General features: G+C 37.9%; 1 protein-coding gene across 1 annotated transcript in view; it reads right to left on the bottom strand.

The window, feature by feature from the left end:
• The window catches only part of LOC115634590 (neurogenic protein mastermind), a 122,709-nt gene that overhangs the window by 71,821 nt on the left and 32,383 nt on the right, over positions 1 to 18,505 (bottom strand). The window contains exon 3 of the mRNA XM_030532419.1: positions 9,769 to 10,955. Within this exon, the coding sequence (XP_030388279.1) occupies positions 9,769 to 10,605 (837 nt within the window). The 5' untranslated portion in view covers positions 10,606 to 10,955. The remainder of the gene's footprint in view (positions 1 to 9,768; positions 10,956 to 18,505) is intronic.

The raw sequence follows: 18,505 nt of genomic DNA on the forward strand, positions 1-18,505 counted from the left end.
CATTGATCTGCAGCAGCTTGCGGCTTTAAATGAATATTTTTTTTAAATTCCCGCAATAGGACTCGATCTTCAATGGGTGTTGTTTTGCGGTTAGCACCTGATCTAGGCAAGTTTTTGACGTGATTGTGGGTCTTATATTTGTTAATTTGATAGTGGACTGTTTGCCGCGACAAATTATATTCATTTGCAATGTCTTTTGGTGCTACGCCGGCATTAAACTTCGCCACTATTGAGGCTCTAACAACATAACTTAATTCTGTCTTTTTTACCATTGTATCGATTACTTTTGAATCAAATTTTAATGAAAATAATGTAAAAAGGTCAACAAAAATTGTTACACCAAAGTTATTTTAGTATCACTTGATAAAACGTACGCGAAAACGGCGACAAAGATTTGGTCAAAATACTTATGCCGTGCCTGAATCCGCAGTCAACTCACATTGTCATTTGTAGAAAGAAGGTGTGAAGAGTAATAGGCAAAATATTTTGCCTACATATTGTTGTTGCTATGAACTCTATATCCCGTATGAAAATTGTACCGTTATTCCTTGAAACTAAAAGCAACCAGCACCGATAGTCGTGAGTACAGTTCGTCAAAATAATTGTGCCGACCAGTGTATTTCTCATGTTGCCTGACAGTCCGACTGCCGTCCATCCTTCCACCTGCCTCACAAATTAGAGGGTTTATTTGTGAAATTTGTGAAATTTATGAAATATGGAACATCCCTATAAAGCAGGGACTGTCATCCAATGGGTCTCCGGATACTACAACCTCATCATAAATGAAATAATTAATCGTCAAGTTTATTTAACAAATTTAATGATTGTCCACGATGGACAGTTTTAAAAAATTTTAATTATTAATTTTGAGTTATACTTTCCAACTCAAGTAACAATCATTATTTTTGAGCAAACAAATTAGATTATTCTTTAAGTTTATTCTTAAGTTTATTTATTTTATCAAAACAAAAACTCAAGTTCTAATTTTGCCCTTTTCATAGGGAATAAGTACAGCTTTTAATAAATATTTTCCAGCTCACTAAAACAAAGGTAAACATCTAAATACTATCAAACATATCTAATTGCATAAATAAATTTTTAAATTTTTAAATATTTTTTTTTAGTTGTTTTGTCATTTTTTAATATTAATATTGCAATTTTTAATTTATGGTGAATATACATACATAGATCATCCTAGAAGAAGGATTTTGGTATAATTCTCGTTCTCTCAAAGCTGCTAAAAGTGAATTATTTTTAGGATTTAAAAAAAAATACAATAATAATTAATTGGGATCCCTGCTATAAAGAAACTGTTTCGGAAACATGGCGGCCTTTTTATAGAAATATTCGTCAGAATTGAATTTTATTAAAAAATATAAGCTACTCTTACTGATCGTATAATAATTTAGTTGTATTTTATTAACTCTAAACCGTTTTTAAAACGACAGCGGCAATGTGTTACTTCTTGTATGATTTTTAGTAAAGAAGTTCCACTGTAATCTCTGCTGTACTGTTCCTCCTTTAACTCGATTTCTATGGATTTTTTGAAGAAGTCTTCAAACGTGCGAATTACAAGAAGAAGAAGCGAAAAATCTGCAGTATTATTATTATTTTGGGGTTAACATTTTGCACATTCGAAAATCACACCTACCCCAAAGAGCCACATGCTCGTACTTCCAGAAACTTCCACTTTTGCATGAACCCATGAGCTTCTCGTTACGCCTTTGTCTTGTTTATTATTTTGGGTAATGGCAACAACAAAAACAACAAAAACAACAACATCAACTGCCAAGCAATTAAAATTGTGCGCAAGACAATTGGCAATGGCCAAGAGCGGGGACTCTACCTTCTTGTATGATAATTTGTTTCTTTAAAGCTACGCAGAACTTTGGACTGTCAATTAAAGCGAGACTAGCCCCACTAGAGCTTTGGCAACTGCTCGAGCTTTTAAAAGTGAACACATAATACACACACAAATTGCATTATTAATGTGCAATAAAGTTTAGTAAATATAATAAATAAAATATGTAAATTTCGAGCAAGCTAAGCAAACGTGTCCCTGCCACCAACTGCACCACCACCAGCGCTTCCTGTAGTCCAATGTTTCGCAAAGCCTTTGAAGTGCAGACAACAAACACACACATACACAAACACGCGCACACTAGCACAAGCGTTACACATATATATATATATAGGTAGGTAGGTAGGTAGCTCGATATGTACGTATATACATATATCTTAAAAGCCCCATGGTAGGTACGAGTATGTCTATACCCACAATCGTTGCCCTCGCACGCCAACAGGCCCAGCTGCGAGCAACTCAAACAAACAGGCACTGAGAACAAAGAGCCATGGGTATTGGGTATTCGGTACGACAAATTTGAATCACTGTGCACATTGGAACGTGGCAGATCGTAGATATTTAAAATAAACTCTGCTTGAACTGGACATTCTGATGGCAGCAAAAATAATTATATTCCAATTGAGAAATTTTTTTACTAAAACTTTAAATAAATTGTGAGCAAGCAATTTGTATTAAAGCTCCCACATATATGTATACTGTAACGTTCGAAGATATTATATTTTGCAAACATAATAATTCAGAGTAAGATAAGTTTTTAATTATCAAAGACGCCCATTGTGATGCCACATAATCCACTTGCTGTCGGGCTTTAGCTAATTTTACGTTCTTCAATTTTGATTTTTCTGGGAACTCCTTTTGAAAGAGTTGCCCTAGAGCAATGGGCCTTATGCTCCACCTCATCTGCAGAAACCATAAGTCTGGAGCATACCTCCATTTACTCTATTTACTTCAAACATCCATCCTTTTCAGTTGTGGGAGTGTTTTATTTCTTTTAATGTTCAGAGTTGGCCTTAATCGAAGAAACAGCACTCTCGCAGCACTTCCGGGTTCTGAAGGATGCTCGTAGTATTCCCATTAAAAGCATTCGTTCTTTGTCAGCAGAAATGTTGGCGATAGTTTTCAACCTTGGCTGCAATGCAACTTTATTTATAATCAAAATTTTTGATGTATCTCATGCTTTATAATGTTTAAATGAAGCATTCGATATGTATAGACCTATACATTTCACCCAAATTACCCCCAAATTAGAGTTGAATTTTCAAGTAGAGTTTCATAGAAATGGAAATAAAAGAAATATAAATAATGATTAAAGGAACATAGTCCTATGGAAATAATAGAAATAATTAAACATAAGAAAAACTAAATACGGATTATTACAATATTATTACACTTGCATAAAAACGTCCTGTTTTGTAAGTTCACTTGCTATGGATGCGGACAAAAAAAAGTATAGAGAGGCACTTTCATAACAAAATAGCTTTTAGGGCTAAGGCACATCCTCAATGATCCTTTCAAAAAAAAACAGTAACCGAATTGGCCAAGAGTAGCACAGAATTAGGGACATAACTCTACTTATTTTAAATTGGTTTCTAGCAAACCCTCATTGTGGAGACGGGAGGAGAAGGAGCCCCATAGCTGCAACCGAATATTGATCAAATATTTTAATCATCAAATTAAAACTAGAAGTCAGTTTGGTCTACACACACATAGATATATACATATATATCAACAAAATATAGAGCCAGTATTGGAAAGTCTATAACGAACAAGTGCAGCGACTTGGGTTGCACGTTTTTTGGCTTCCCATTTACGTTAAAATGAAATCGATTTTGTTGAAGCCCCCGGGCGAAAAAAGCTGACTACCTATCCCCGTAAGGGGTGTACAGGAAAGGCAAATGGGTAGGCAGAGCTGAGCACTTCAGAGCAGAGCTGGGGCAAGGTGGAAAGTTGAAAGCGGAAAGCTGGCAGGCGTCAGTTGCTGGGGCGTTTGTGCAACGGCGACGGCAAAGTCTACGACATCCGCAGATATTGCTTTAAAATAAATTATGTATTCCAAAATATTTATAAAATTGAAAAACAATTTGCGAGCATGAAATATTTAAACACTGTAATTCAAGAGCGCACACTTCAGACTAAAAACAATTGAATGCTGCAATTGCAGGCACGCCCCCTGCCCCCTACCCCCTACCTGGCACACACAAAGGCTCAAGAGTTTTCCAGGTAAACAAAGCCACAACAAAAGCAACACACAACAACTTAAAACGATACGCCAATAATATGTTGTCACTTGTCAATCAAGCGAGAGCCAACAAAAACAAAAACAACAGAAACAGAAACAGCAACAACTACAGTAAACATAGGCACACGAGTTAAGCGAAGGCTACAGTGGAGCACACTAACGAAAATTGTACAAAACAGCCAATATGTGTTACCCATCCAGGATATTTGAAAGCATGGGCCTGTTACAAATACCGAAGGGTTCTCTTGCCATGAAATATAACGGGATACAATGCTACAGTCGAGCAAAACCGACAGTGAAATACCCTGTACCTTTGGTAGAAGAAGAAGAGTGAGTTCAGAGCTGTAATTTGTGGGCCTAGTACTCAAGTAAAATTGTTGTACATCTTCTATGAATTGACAGATTTAGACAAAATTTGAAATAGAAGTACAGCATTACATATATATGCATAATACACGTGTGCAGGGTTAAGTTTGTTGGGAATGGGAAAAACATAAAATAAGACTATGTTGCCTAGGAGAGCTTACAAACCAATTTTGGTAAGAACGGGCTCAACAATTTCCGAAATCTAGGCATTCATCCAGACGGATAGATGCTGATTAAGTATATTTTTGCTTTAAACAATAGAAGGTACTTTAAGCGCTATATTCAACTTTATATTAAGCCCTCTGCCTGACGGACAAATAAGTTGCACACAAATTATAAGAGTAAAGAGTATAGAGTAGTTGTCAGAACTAATATTTATGTGCCTATCTAACAAATTTGGTGCATTATGTGCAAACTATTTGCTGCTTGTCTGACCATGCCATTACAAGTATATACGAGTATATACTTCATATATACTCCATAAACTCTCCTATGCTCAAACCGAACACTTGCATTTAGCCCACAAGTTTATCAAATTGTACACTTGTGCGCGACAGCATAGAGCTACTTTGTAGCCGTGAATGCACTTACATTTTCCTATATACATACATACATATATGTACGTATGTGTGTGTGCGTTGCGTGTGTATGTGTGTGTGTGCCTGTGTGTGCTTCGAACTCTTTGACTGACGCCTGTCAGAAAATGCCACACGACAACGCCAACTGACGACTGTGATGGTGATGGTGATGGTAGTGGTGTTGGTGTTGGCAACGAGGTAATGGCAGGGGAGGGCGTCGGGAGGGGCGACAATGAAGTGAAAATTGGCAACAACAAAATGCAAACAATGAAGAAGAAGAAGAAGAAAAAAACAATAACGATGGGCAAACGCGTCGATGTGGGGGAAGGGATGCAAGTGGCAACAAAAGCAAAAAGCAGCAACACGCGACTTTCCCAAATAAAAACGCATTATAAACAATATGTTTTACTTTTCTGTGACCGCTTGTTGTTGCTGGTGTTGCTGCTTTCTTGTTTTGCATGTTGCAATGTTGGTTGGCAGTTGCTGCGTTCATCGGCTAGTTGATGGTTCGTTGCTTTGCTCTGCTGGTTGACTGTGTGCCCGAAACGACGCGTCGCGTCGCGTCGCGTCGGCCGCTTGCTGATTGTTGGCGGTAATTTTACGATTTTCACTGCCACCGCAACAGCAACAACAGCAGCACCAACAACAACAACTACACTGAAGCGCTGCAGCAGAAGCGACAACAGCAACAGCAACGGCAACAAATTTTTAGTAAAAGTTCGTTTTCAATGCAAAAGAAAATTGCAACGAAAAAATGAAAGAAAAAGAAAAGTGAAAAGCTTAGATTAGGCCCCACATGCCGATCGGACAGTTTCTCATTAATTAGTTTGTATATTAAAGAAAAAAGTGAAACAAATGACTCCGGGGATTACTTTCAACTTTTTATTAGCTTTTCTAAGCCTGCTTAGGATATACAAGTAATACGAAACTAATCAACTAAAATTGATTTAAATTTGCTGCTGGCTGGCATGTACCACAAATAAATAAAACTATAATAGTAATCTCTTTTCTTTTAAATATTCAATCAACCAACAATTTCTGATCAAAGTTGACGTTTGAAAATGTTATTCCAACTCCTTTATAAGTAGCTGCATACCCTGACTAAACTAAAGACTAAAGATTTTAAAGACTATAGACAGACAAGATAAGTTTTAAGAAAAAAGTGGAACCTGCGAGATTATAGTGCAGCATTACGTTTTAAATTCAATTGAGGCATTGAGAACGGGCCAGAATTTTCTACTCTGATTACCTAGAGTTTCTTCTGTTTCCGGGTGGAAGGACATTTCACAAGAAATTTAAAAGAGGAACGCCTAACCAGTTTTCCCCGTAGTTCTACAAATGAAACAGTAGTATATTTCAAAAAGGAATGAGCTCCCTTCCTATTGAATCTTTCGAATACAAGTAATATAATAATAGAAATATTTTTCAAACATTTTATCTTGATGGTTTGAATTACTCTTTCATTTATTTGTACACAAATTTCCAGAAAAATCTACATAATCAGAACGGTCGTAATATTCCAGTCGGTTGACATGACTGATTGTTTAAAGTCTGTAAATTAAATTATGAAACGTGCCGATGTGGAATGTCTCCATAAAACTAACACGATTGAATCCATAATGTAATAAAATCGTTTGGAATCATTTTGAAATAGTCAAAATCGAGTGAAGTGGAATAATAATGAAGTGAAATCGAATGGGAAAAACATGTTTCGTTTTTATTCCCTAGCAATGGATTTTAATAAATAAGGAACAAATTGAAATGAAACATACACAACTAATTGGGGCTGCAAAGTAAGCAAAAAAAGTAAGCACAGATGTTCTTTATCTATATACGAGTGTAGTAAATAGTATGTATGCATACGTATGGGGGTTCGCTTAACTTTAAGAGAGTAGCAGAAAACAATAAAACTGATTCAGAAGCAATTGTAACTTGGAAAAAATTTGCATTACGCACAGTAGCCAGCACAAAGCCCCTCAATCCAATTAAAATTAAGTTAAAAATGAATCGACAACTGACTCAATGACTAACTGACTGACTAACTGACTGAAAAGTGAATGATTACAGCTGTGGCGCGTACATGACACAAATGACATTGCAAGCGGATGCGGAAAAAGTGCGCGACAGCGCCGAGGCAAGTAGCTGGGCGAGTCAAAACTCGAATTACTCACGTTTGCTTACTGGCGCAGCAGCAGCAACAACAACAAGAACGGCAGCAAAGATGCTGATACAAGAATTAGAAACTCAACTTAAAACCTATGCACACAATTCAACAGTCGAACGTCGGTTAAACACATCAACTATATGCTGATACAATTATGATCGATGGGTCCAAATGTTTTTATTTTTGAGTTGGCAGCACTGTCAGCTGTTTTTAAAATCATGCCTACTTAGGAAAGAATTCACATTCCAAATTCCAGGCCCGAGTTTCAAATATTCACTCCATATTGTTCATAGCTTTCATACATACAAAGAAGTTTGGCAGAACAGGCTAACAGGATTAAAAAGACTGCTGGCATTACTAATGGATCGAAAAATCAGTCGTAAAAGTCAAATCTTAATTGGTTCTGAAAATACTGCAGCACTACTCTTCTTCTTTGTGGTCATTTCATCATAAACAAGACGTACATATATCGTTCTACAACCACCGAAAGTGCTGAAAGCGAATCCAGAAAATGAATTTTTCGGACTGCTTTAAGGATTGGAAAAAATATATTTCATGAATAAATAAAGAGGACTTGAATGTTATAATGAATAGTATTTCCAGCATTTGTAAGTAGATCTTGAACGTCATAATAAATAGTACTATTACCAAAATTTGTTGTTAGTTTGTTTGTGTCTTGAAAGTCAAATTAAATAGAATATCCAGCATTTGTTGTTACTTGACTTTTTAACAAACATGTTCTAATTAACGATAGCATATCGGATTTAAAAGAAATAGAAATAAGAAAATACCACCCACAATATCCGAAATCTGCCTTTATAGGATAAGATAATACAATAATCTAGTTTCCACAGCCAATGCATGCCAGCTGTGTGGACTTTATAGAGGAGCTCACCTGTAGTGAAAAACGTCGCTGACGACAGCGACATCGACAACAACTTTGTAAATTTGCAGCGATTACTTGAGGGTCTCTAGCTAGAATTGCAACAGTTAGGCGCACGGCGTACGGCAATCGGCGAACGGAAAGCAGCAGAACCAACAATTATATAAACTAGAGTTGCAATCAGTCAGCAGCGATGGTCGGTCGAGTCGAGTCGACCCGCCGTCAGTCCGCCACATGATGTAAGCCGTCGTCTTTGGAGTTTCGTCGAGAAAAATCTGTGATTACTTTTTTTTTTGGTGGGGGGGGAGCTTACAAATACGAGCAGTTTCAAGGTGTATTTAAAATGCATGCACATGGGCCAGAGCAGAGTAAGTCAATCCGCCGTAGGTACAAATCTAAAAGTATCTAAAAGTTGGCGCAGCGAATGCGAGTGAAACTGAACCGAAGCGAACCGAACTGAACTGACTGCTGAAAACCGAAAACTGCAAACCGAAAAATGCTGACCTCATTATATTACTTTGTGTATATATGTACATACATATATATATGTACATATGTATGTAATGTATGTGCAGTTTGTGTTTGTTGTCTGCTTGCCTTTTTATTTATTTGTTGTTGCTGTTGTTGTTGCTTACTTTTTTGAGCGTTTCGTGTATGCTCTATGTATGTACTATAATATAGCGTCTCACATAATAAGCACAAAAGCATTGCCGAGATGCCAAAGTATCTGCAAGATACATTTTGAGCTGCCTGACGCTGGCTTGACTTTCGCAATTCCGCTCCGGCTATTCACTGCTCACTTTTACAGTTGAATGCGAAATACTTTAAAGCCACGCTTAAGACAGAAACAGGCCAAAGCTTCAAATATCAAGAAGTTCGAGGGGCAAGCTGATTGAATAAATAGCGCCAGATATTCCAATTCAAGTTAAGCAGTTAATTCACAATGGTCCAAGTTTGAAGTTTTTAAATTCCTATGCCATCGTCCACATTTCAAATTTTATAAAATCTAATATTCGACTAGAGTTGCCAAGCGAGCCGAATGTATTCGCATTTAATTCGAAGGCTACATAAAAACATGCTAGAAAAAAAACTAACTTCAGCATGAAGTGTTACTCTTATTCTTGTTTACACGTAGGATTTTACTCACGAGATATCGCATACGCATATCGCATACAAGAAAACCTAATAATATTAAAAGCATTCCTTCTTTCTTTCAAACACAATTAAATATTTCGAATTATCTAATTATAGATGTTTCCAAAACCAAATCTGTTACCCATTCGATACTAAATTTCTGTATGATTGGTCGAGTCGGGTATTATAATTGAAGTATTCACCGTTATCAAACAGTTCAAAGTGTTTAAAGGATCCGTAAATATAGAACTTCATATAGTCGAAAGGAATTTAAGTGCAAACAAAAGGTTTTAAGAAATAATGAAAGTACTAAGATAGGTCTTTAAATTGAACACTAGTATATCTCAGAACTATTTAAGAAACCTTCCAAAGCTTTCCAATAGTTGGGCGAATATAAATGTTTTAATCACATCATACATTTTAGCAATATTTCCAATATTCCTTTTTCTAGAAGGAGTCTGTAAAATTCGAGGCATTCAAATAGAGTTCCCCACCTATCGAACTGACCAATTAATGGGTGGAATAGAAACTTGCACTCACCACATGTACGCTGCTCTGCAGCTGTCCTGCTAGCATCGTTTGCGTTGCCGCTGGAGGCTCCGGGAGTTTCTTCTCAGTCTTCTTAGCGGCACGTTTGTTCTTGCTTTCGAGAAAACGTTTTTGAAGTGCAGTGGTCTCGTGATTCTGTTGCTCGCACACAGTATTGAAGGTTTGTTCGTAGCGCGGCACGCAGTCCGTCTGCCGCTTCCGATAATTCTCCATGCGGCGACGCAGCCGCTCGACCATGTGCTGCCGCTTAGCCGGCACTGCGTCTCCAGGTGATGGGCCATTGCCTGGATTGTTGTTGCCGTTGTTGCCATTGCCGCCGTTTGTGTTGTTGCCATTGTTGCCGCCGCCGTTCCCGTTGTTGTTTGTGTTCGGTCCTGCTCCTGCAGGCGCAACGCCGCCAGTTCCGTTGCCGCCAGCGACAAGGCCGCCGACAATTCCGCCTGTCGCTGAAAGGCTGGGGTTGTATGGCGAATGTTGTTGTTGTTGCTGCTGTTGTTGTTGTTGTCGTTGCTGCTGCTGCTGCTGTTGTTGTTGCTGTGTGACGTGTTGCTGCTGCTGCACTTGTATCTGTTGCGCCTGTGCATTGTGTAGCTGTAAATGCTGTTGCTGCTGCAAATGTATTCCCAGACTCTGTTGTTGCTGATGTTGCTGTTGCAGATGCTGCAAATGTTGCTGCTGTTGCAATTGGAGATTCAAATGTTGCTGGTGGTGCTGTTGTTGTTGTTGCTGCTGCTGCTGCTGTTGTTGTTGTTGTTGCTGCTGCTGGGCGGCGGCGGCTGCTGCTGCTTGGCTGGCGCTCTGAAACACTGGCAGGCCGCCCGCATCCATAAATGCGTCCGTGGTGCGCGTTCGCGTTCTGCTTGGGCTCGTTGCTTCGCTTTGTTTCGTTCGTGGGCGGCTGCTGCTTTCCGATCTCGGAGAGAAACAACGCTGACGACGAAATCACGAAGAACAAGACAAGCAGCAGCAAACACGTTCAAGCGTTTTGATGTTGTTGTTCAATTTAAAGCTGTTTTTTTTTTTTCTTTCTTTGCTAGTGCTAGTAGCATTCACGAACGATTTCTCAATATTTAAAGCAGATATATTGGAAGATTCAAAAATTAAGATATTTTCCTACATGGCGAGGCTTATGATGTAACGACGTAAATGCAACTGGGCTGGAACGCATCTGGAAGCATCTGTAATAATATAAAACGGATAAGAACATAAGAAATCCAGGAAATCAAAATTAATTTTAAAAACTAATTGAATTATTATTAAATTATTGCGCACAATATGCATAAGATCTAGATACATCTTGTTTCCATTATAAAAACTCTTTGTCATTTCCCATGGTAATTGGTTTTGTTTCCTTCCTTCGTTCCTTCTTTAAAGACTACAAATAGTTTTATTTATTTGTTTCGTTTCTTCTTTAAAGAGTACAAATGATAAGAATTGTATTTGGTGTCATTTATTTTAAATGAGGGTAATCCGTCAGAAATTTTATAATATTGTTTTCTTCTAAAAGATCAAGACTTTTAATTGGGAAGCTACAACAGGAATGTAGAACTACTGCTGCTGATAAGGAAACATTGACGCAAAAAAAAAAACTGCTACGTGCCAATTTGCAACAAAAAAGTATATAACGTAGATATGTGTTTAGGAACCAAAATAAATAATCCCTACATAATACATACATACATATGTATGTATACTACACAAATAAATTATAAACAAACGCAAAAGTCAACGATAATTCTGTTTAGTGGCGATTGGTGAGTCGTTTTCGATTAGAGAACCCACTAAGAACAACACATGTGTGTGGTCATAAAAAGTAAATACTATACTTGTACGTAGTACATAATGGCAACAACAATTACGCACGTTAAACAGCCTAGTACAATAACAACAACAACAACAATAACTGAGCAACAACTGATTAAAGGCAAATGAGCAGCGCGCGCGCGACTTACTGTCGTATATTTTTATTTCATTTATTTGTTTTTTGTTTTGTTCTTTCTTTGTATTCTACGCTCCTGTTTTTGTTGTAAATTGCACTGTGCGCGCACCCGTTCGCAAAGCTACCGAGTAGCGAATGCGAATGAATGAATGACAAACAGGCGACAACGAATCGACTCTGACTTGGAGCTGAGCGCCGTGGAGTCAACGGTCGTTGGGTCGCACGAAGGGCCCCCCTCTCCAGCTCCACAAAAACCGAGCAAGCAGCCGAGTGCGAGTCCGACTGCGACTGCGAATCCGACTCCGACTGTGGTTGCCGATAAGCGCAAATGAGCCAAAACAACAACAACTAACTCATGTATGGCACGTGAACTCAACGCGACAACAACAATAGCAAAACAGGGAAATTAAGCTGTAAACAGCGCTCCAGGTTATGAGTGAGTCCGCATTAGAGATGGGCTTAGGTTGGCTTTTTTTCGGCCTGGCACGACACGACCACAAAATGAATAAAAATAATAATAAAATAATAAATAAAAATATGAACACGTCGAATTCATGGAAACTTATAGAGTGTCTAGAAAAGTTTTATCGAATAATTTTTAATAAATAATTTATTTTGCTCTTACTATTATTTGTACTGAATAGCGAGCTTGCAAAAACTAACACGATTCATGCCCATCCCTAGTATGCATTAGTGTGCATAAACATATGTATGGAGAGGTGTTTGCGTGTGTATGTGTATGTTTAGGGCTTAAAACTGGTTTGCAGGCAGAGCGTGACTTTGACACAAGCAATTGGTGCAGCATTTAAGCCAGATATAAAACTCGAGAGAACAACAAAAACACGCATCAAGAAAAGTCTTTAAAAATTAAAAAACCAACGTGTCTTTGGGTGAGTGTGTGTGCCCGCACTTGAAAGAAACTTCGCGTCTCTACTCGTAGCAAATTGCACTTTGAATTCAAATCGAACGAGCGCACTCGCATACAAACGAAATCCAAAACAACCAAATCGAGTAACAGGCGCACAGCAATTCCGACAACAGCACCGCACTTTTAGGCGCTCCAGCGAGCGCGCGAGCGAATAACGCAGAATGAAACTTATCAACGGAGCACCGAAGATGGCATACCCTCCCTTATAAAAAAAGTTTTTTCTGTCTCATCTTCAAAAAATTGCTTTTAATTGGCAAACACTTAATGTGTGTATATACACTACTTCACCGATTTATTTTCATTAACGAATAATGTGATATGTCGAGACCAATCATACCAGATTATTAAGCTATCATAAAGAATTATATTTTTCCTATAAGAAACTGGTTTGTTTCCACAAATATTGGAACAAAAAAAATACGGAGAATATTGATGCCCAATAAAAACGCCCTCTTATAATGAATAGATACTATAGACACAGTACTTCTGAGAAATATTGTTGTTCTATGAAAATAACTCCTTAGCTCGACTGTATTCCAATTGTTTGTTAATATATGAACATATGAATCATAAACTAAACCCTTTTAAATAAAAACAGGTTGTTACAAATTGACCGACAAAGTGAGGAAGGTTTCCTTTTAATGTGTATATTGAGAAAGAGCGAACGAGGAACCCAACGAATGTGGCGAGACCTGCAAGCGAGTTGCTGTCGTTGTTTACATTTGGCGCTGCTGCTACTAGTGCTGTTGCTCTTATCGCTCTCGTGAGCATTGCGGGGAACCATACAACAGCAGAGGGTGGCGATGGAGAGAGAGAAAAAGGTCAATTTGGATGGGAGTACCGTGTACGATTTGTAGTGCTCGCCAGCAAAGCAATAAACAACGACTACAAAGCGCAAACCACCCCACACACTCGAACAGAAAACAACCGGCCGATTCTCTTCGCATGCAAATCAACCTTAATTAGAAAACTCACCCACGCGCGTTTCATTGCGATTATTTGGAGACCAACATAATTGTGCAATGGCAGGCACCAATAAGCATGTGGCCTAGGTATAGGTGAAAATATGTTTGTAACGCAGGTGTACCTTTCCTACGTTATTGGACTCTGATTACAACGACCGATTTACATACAGCTGCGATTCATAAGTGACATCAAAATGCCGATAACAACCAACACAGTTAGCTAATTTAATTTTCGCAAAGTACAGCTTGCGCACACAACGCATGTTTATGGTTCAAGTACAGCTACAACAATAGCGCCGATAACACTTTTAGGGCTCGACTTTTTAATTAAAATGTTCATTATTGTGGCACTTGACTAAATCACTGGTTTAAGGGCTGGGCTGAATTACAGCTTTATGAGTTGGTAAGACTTTCAGTGGCTTTTCTTACTTGTGTAAGAAATCGATAACAGTCATAAAATTTCATGCATTTCATCAAAGCGCAGCGTCACAGCTATAAAAATCCTTCCACCAAGGCAAAGGACATGGACTTGTCTTTGTTTTGCTGCTGTAATCAAAAGATTCTTACAGTAACAGTAACAATGAACACAAAATTGACTCGAAGTAGCTCACACATGTGTACAAACATTTGAACATACATACATACATGCATATGTACATAGTCGCGTATAGAAGCGGCGCTCTCGATGTAGCAGCTCACAATCAACATCATCGTCAACATTGCCAACATCTTCATCATTATCATCACCATAACGAACAGCTGCATTATTTTCGTCATAATTAAGAGTTAAAGGCAAATTCACAACAGACAAGCAAAAAACAAGAGAGCCAGAGAGAGCGAGTTAACAGTAGAGAGCCGCTCTCTAGTCCACTCCAACTGACTCGTTTGCTGAACAATGGTACAAAATGGTCTTTCAAACTGCAATCCAAATGCTAATTGTTTTCAATGCTTTTAATGAACCAGCTGCAAAATCCAAATGTGGAATATTAGGCGTCTCAGCATTGTCACAGCCATAGTTGCTAAAATTGAAAATAAATACTGCATACAAAACAACAGCAATTTTTCCAGTCCTCAATTAAGAATTCGAAATTTTTTCTGGGACAAACATTCGTTATCCATAATTTATTCATCACTAATAAAAAATGAACTGGACGAATAAATTTCAAAACGATTCCATTTTAAGCTTAATACCGCATCACTAAATAATAGCTCCAATCAAGATCGCATTATTCGGTATTTTTTGGTCTTTTTTTTAGCTTAGCAGAAGTCGTGTATGTTATTTCCTTTTGATATTAAATGTTTGTCAACATATGTATGTACGATGATTTTACCGAAAGAAACTGATTTTTTTTTTAATGTAATATATTTTAATTTGTTAAGATTAGCGAAATAATAAATTTTAGTATAATTTGCTGTGCAAAACGATGTATTTAGCTAATGTACCAGTTTAAATTTAATTAATGTGCAAATATGTGAAATCATGCCACAAGTTAAGCCACTGCTGCTGAAGTTAATGATTTATTTCTCGAACAATGACAAATTACTACTCGCATTCCATAGGTATTTGGGAAAACTCAAGATCCGTGTAGTGGGATCTGGCCATGTCCATTGTTTGACGGGCCTGTTTCACCGAGTCCCATGTGAGCGAAGACAGTTGGCCCAAGGACAACACTTCCTCAATGGCACGCTTCACATAGATCTGCTGAGTGGCGTCCAGGTGGCTGAAGGATGTCGCCCAGCTAGTCGCATAGATATTCGATTCTTCTCCACTACAGATTTGTGGACTTGGACCAGAATGCGGCACGTTGTTGGTAGCTGGTTGTTGCTGCACGGCTTGTTTATAGGCAAGCGAAGCTGGTATTGGTTGTCGTAGTGGAGGACTCACGGACTGTACTGCAAACTGAAGTGGATCTTTCGTTTTCGATGGTCGTCTAGTCGTTTGATTATCTGATTGTGTCTGTTCATTTAATTCAGCTTCAAACTCAAGATCTGATATAAGATCTTCTTCTGAAAACGAGTCGTGTGTAAGATCGAGCTTATATTGTGACTGAAATCCCGAATCGGCTTTTGATATTGACAATTGCTGACTCATTGCTTTTCCACTAGAATTATCTAGGGCCGGACCCTCGTTGGTAGCATTGTATGAGAGGATTTCGGACTTTTTGTTGCATTTCTTCTTTTTCCTCGAAGCCCTTGCACGGGTTTTGTACCACAAAGCAGGAGTGAAATGTTTGTCCTCGTCTGAGTCGTCTGAGAAGGTTACCGGCTTTTTGGGATTTTTGTTCTTTTTCCCATAAGCACTTGCCAGAAATCGCACGTGGTTGTAGTACCACAAAGTAGGAGTGTAAATTTCTCCCTCCTCTCTCGCCTGCTGTACCTTGACGTACTCGCGTCGAAAACATCCACGAATGGCTGTTGTCCGCTGTCTCAGGCAATGCAAAGTTGCTTCGGGGTTGACTTTCTGATAATATGGCAGAAGTTCCAAAAAAGCCAATTTCTTCTTCTGAAAATTACTGCCTATTCCCCAAAGTATTGGACGACTTTTAAATGCTTCAACAAATTCATTCCAATATGTCGGATTCGACTTGAAAGAACGTAGTCTAATGTCCATTATGAATCAAACTGCGCTGCACCGCGTACAGAAACAAACTGAGAACGTAGACAAACGCAAGCAACAGCCTGTAATTGTGTGGGTTGAAATGCTGAGCAGAGTACAGGTCAGTGTGCTCCTCACTCAATGTTTTACTCTCTCTATCTCTTTATACAAAATTCTCTCACAACAGCAGCGATACCAGTGTTGACAATTTGGCTATTTTCCAGTTTGGACAAATCTTGTTGTTTGTGAGAAAAAGTTCGAATTTGTGGGAAGCGGGAAGTTTGGCTTTTTAAAAATAAATTTCGCTTTTTTCGGTTTTTTTTTAATTTTGCCAAATATATTTTTTTAAATAATTTTTTTTGTTAAACTTTTTAAATTTTGTTTTCTCTTTCCCGTTAAAAACAGCTTTTTGTGCCCCTTCTAAAGAAATGGCAACACTGAACGAGACACATGTGCGGTGCCGTTCATTAGAGACTTCAATTCGAGATGGTTTAATTTTCCTTTTGTTATAAAGACGACTAGAAACTAAAAATTCAAATAAAAGCAACTGCTTCGATGTGCGTCGGCAGAATGATCGAACTAAGAGTAATCTTCAGTGGAATCAATACGTTTGTGATGGAGATGATCCGCAGTAGATATTTGGAGATGTTTTCGTATAAAATAATTGCGATTAACTATGAAAATTTGTAAAGTGTTTGTGTATAACCAAGTTTGGGGAATATGGGCTTAGCGGTCTTTGAATTCCTATCATTCATCCAAACACACTTCGCCTAAAAAAAAATGCTGATTTTATGATTTAAGATAACACTTGCATACGTAAATAGTGTCATTCCTATCCGGTGTAAAAGGGTATTAGATCTTTTCGAATGTACATTAATTTTAAAATCCCAGACGCTCACGAAATTCATCTTTAATCCATCACTCACGCTCTTGCGCACAGCTTTAGATTCATTTAATAAGTACATAGCACGAACAAAACAAAATGAAATAAAACCGTTAGAAAAAATTCTTGCTAACGCGCTGTTGTGGCCGTTTATCGAGTTCGACGACATGTTCAAGCGGGCACATGTATAACTAATTACTCATGAGAACTGACTCTCTCATTAAGAATGAGGGAAAAGTACATGAGCGAGTTCAAAGCAAATCGGCATTTGTCTGACTGTTTTTGTTTTTTAAGTTTTCTTTTAAATATTTTTAAGATGTGTTTTGGGGACTTATTATTATGTAAACGAAAAGCTTACAAATATTAAATAGCCACGCACTCAACATAACAGCACCTAAAACTCGGCATTCGCTGAATTTAAAGTTAAAAAAAAAATCAATTTGGCTTTGGCACTCGATGTAAAAATAAACACGAATTAAAATACACAAACGCATACCAAAATGCATGACTGTGTGCGCGGTTGAAACGCTATAAGTTCAGACACACATGTACAGTGGGGCAAATAGCACTGTTTTTGACACTCAACAATTCGTAATTTGTTCCAACAAATTATGTTTCGATTCAGTATGATGTATATATTAAATGCGTGCCTCTTTCTGTAGTTCGCAAGAATTTTGTACATTCGAAGAATAAGCTTAACGCTAAATGCCTCTCAGAATTCTTTTGAAATACATGTGCCAGCTCAGACAACCGTTCAACCTAAAACGGTAAAGCACTCAAGGTCTTGTTTCAATCGCTGTACACACTGCATTAGAGATGGACATATGTACAGGGTGCGCCATCTTTTATGTTGGTATGTAAACATTGAATATCTTTGAAAATAAACAACCAATTTTCAAGTATGAGATATTTTTATTTAATTTGGTTCTGTACAATTTCTTCAACTGAGGTTTTCAACACTGGTCTACTCAAGTCAATCGGTTCACTAATGACAAAGTTATTCAATATCTACATACCGACATAAAAGATGGCGCACCCTGAATGTATGTATTATTTTTTTCGGCCCGACACGATCACGAAATTAGGTATTTTTTAAATTAATTAGGTATTTTTAATTAAAAAAAGGATATAAATTAAATTAAAGACATGTTTCAACAGCATACATTTACATCAGAATCGTGTCTCTGCGTGTTTATATGCGTGTATGTATGCAGCACAAAGTTGAACCCAAGCAGCAACAACAACAACAGCTGTGGGCAGAGCTACAAGCAGAGCATGGGCACCGATTTTATTTATGGCATACAGACACATAATCACTAACGGGATGTAGCTACCTAATTTTTTTTCGAAGATTCCAAGAACTACGGGAGTTATGGAAAAAAACAAGAATTGCGGGGGAGTGTATCAGAATAAAAAA

Source organism: Scaptodrosophila lebanonensis, unplaced genomic scaffold, assembly GCF_003285725.1.
Source record: "Scaptodrosophila lebanonensis strain 11010-0011.00,11010-0021.00 unplaced genomic scaffold, SlebRS2 tig00000001-arrow-pilon, whole genome shotgun sequence".
Lineage (NCBI taxonomy): Eukaryota > Metazoa > Arthropoda > Insecta > Diptera > Drosophilidae > Scaptodrosophila > Scaptodrosophila lebanonensis.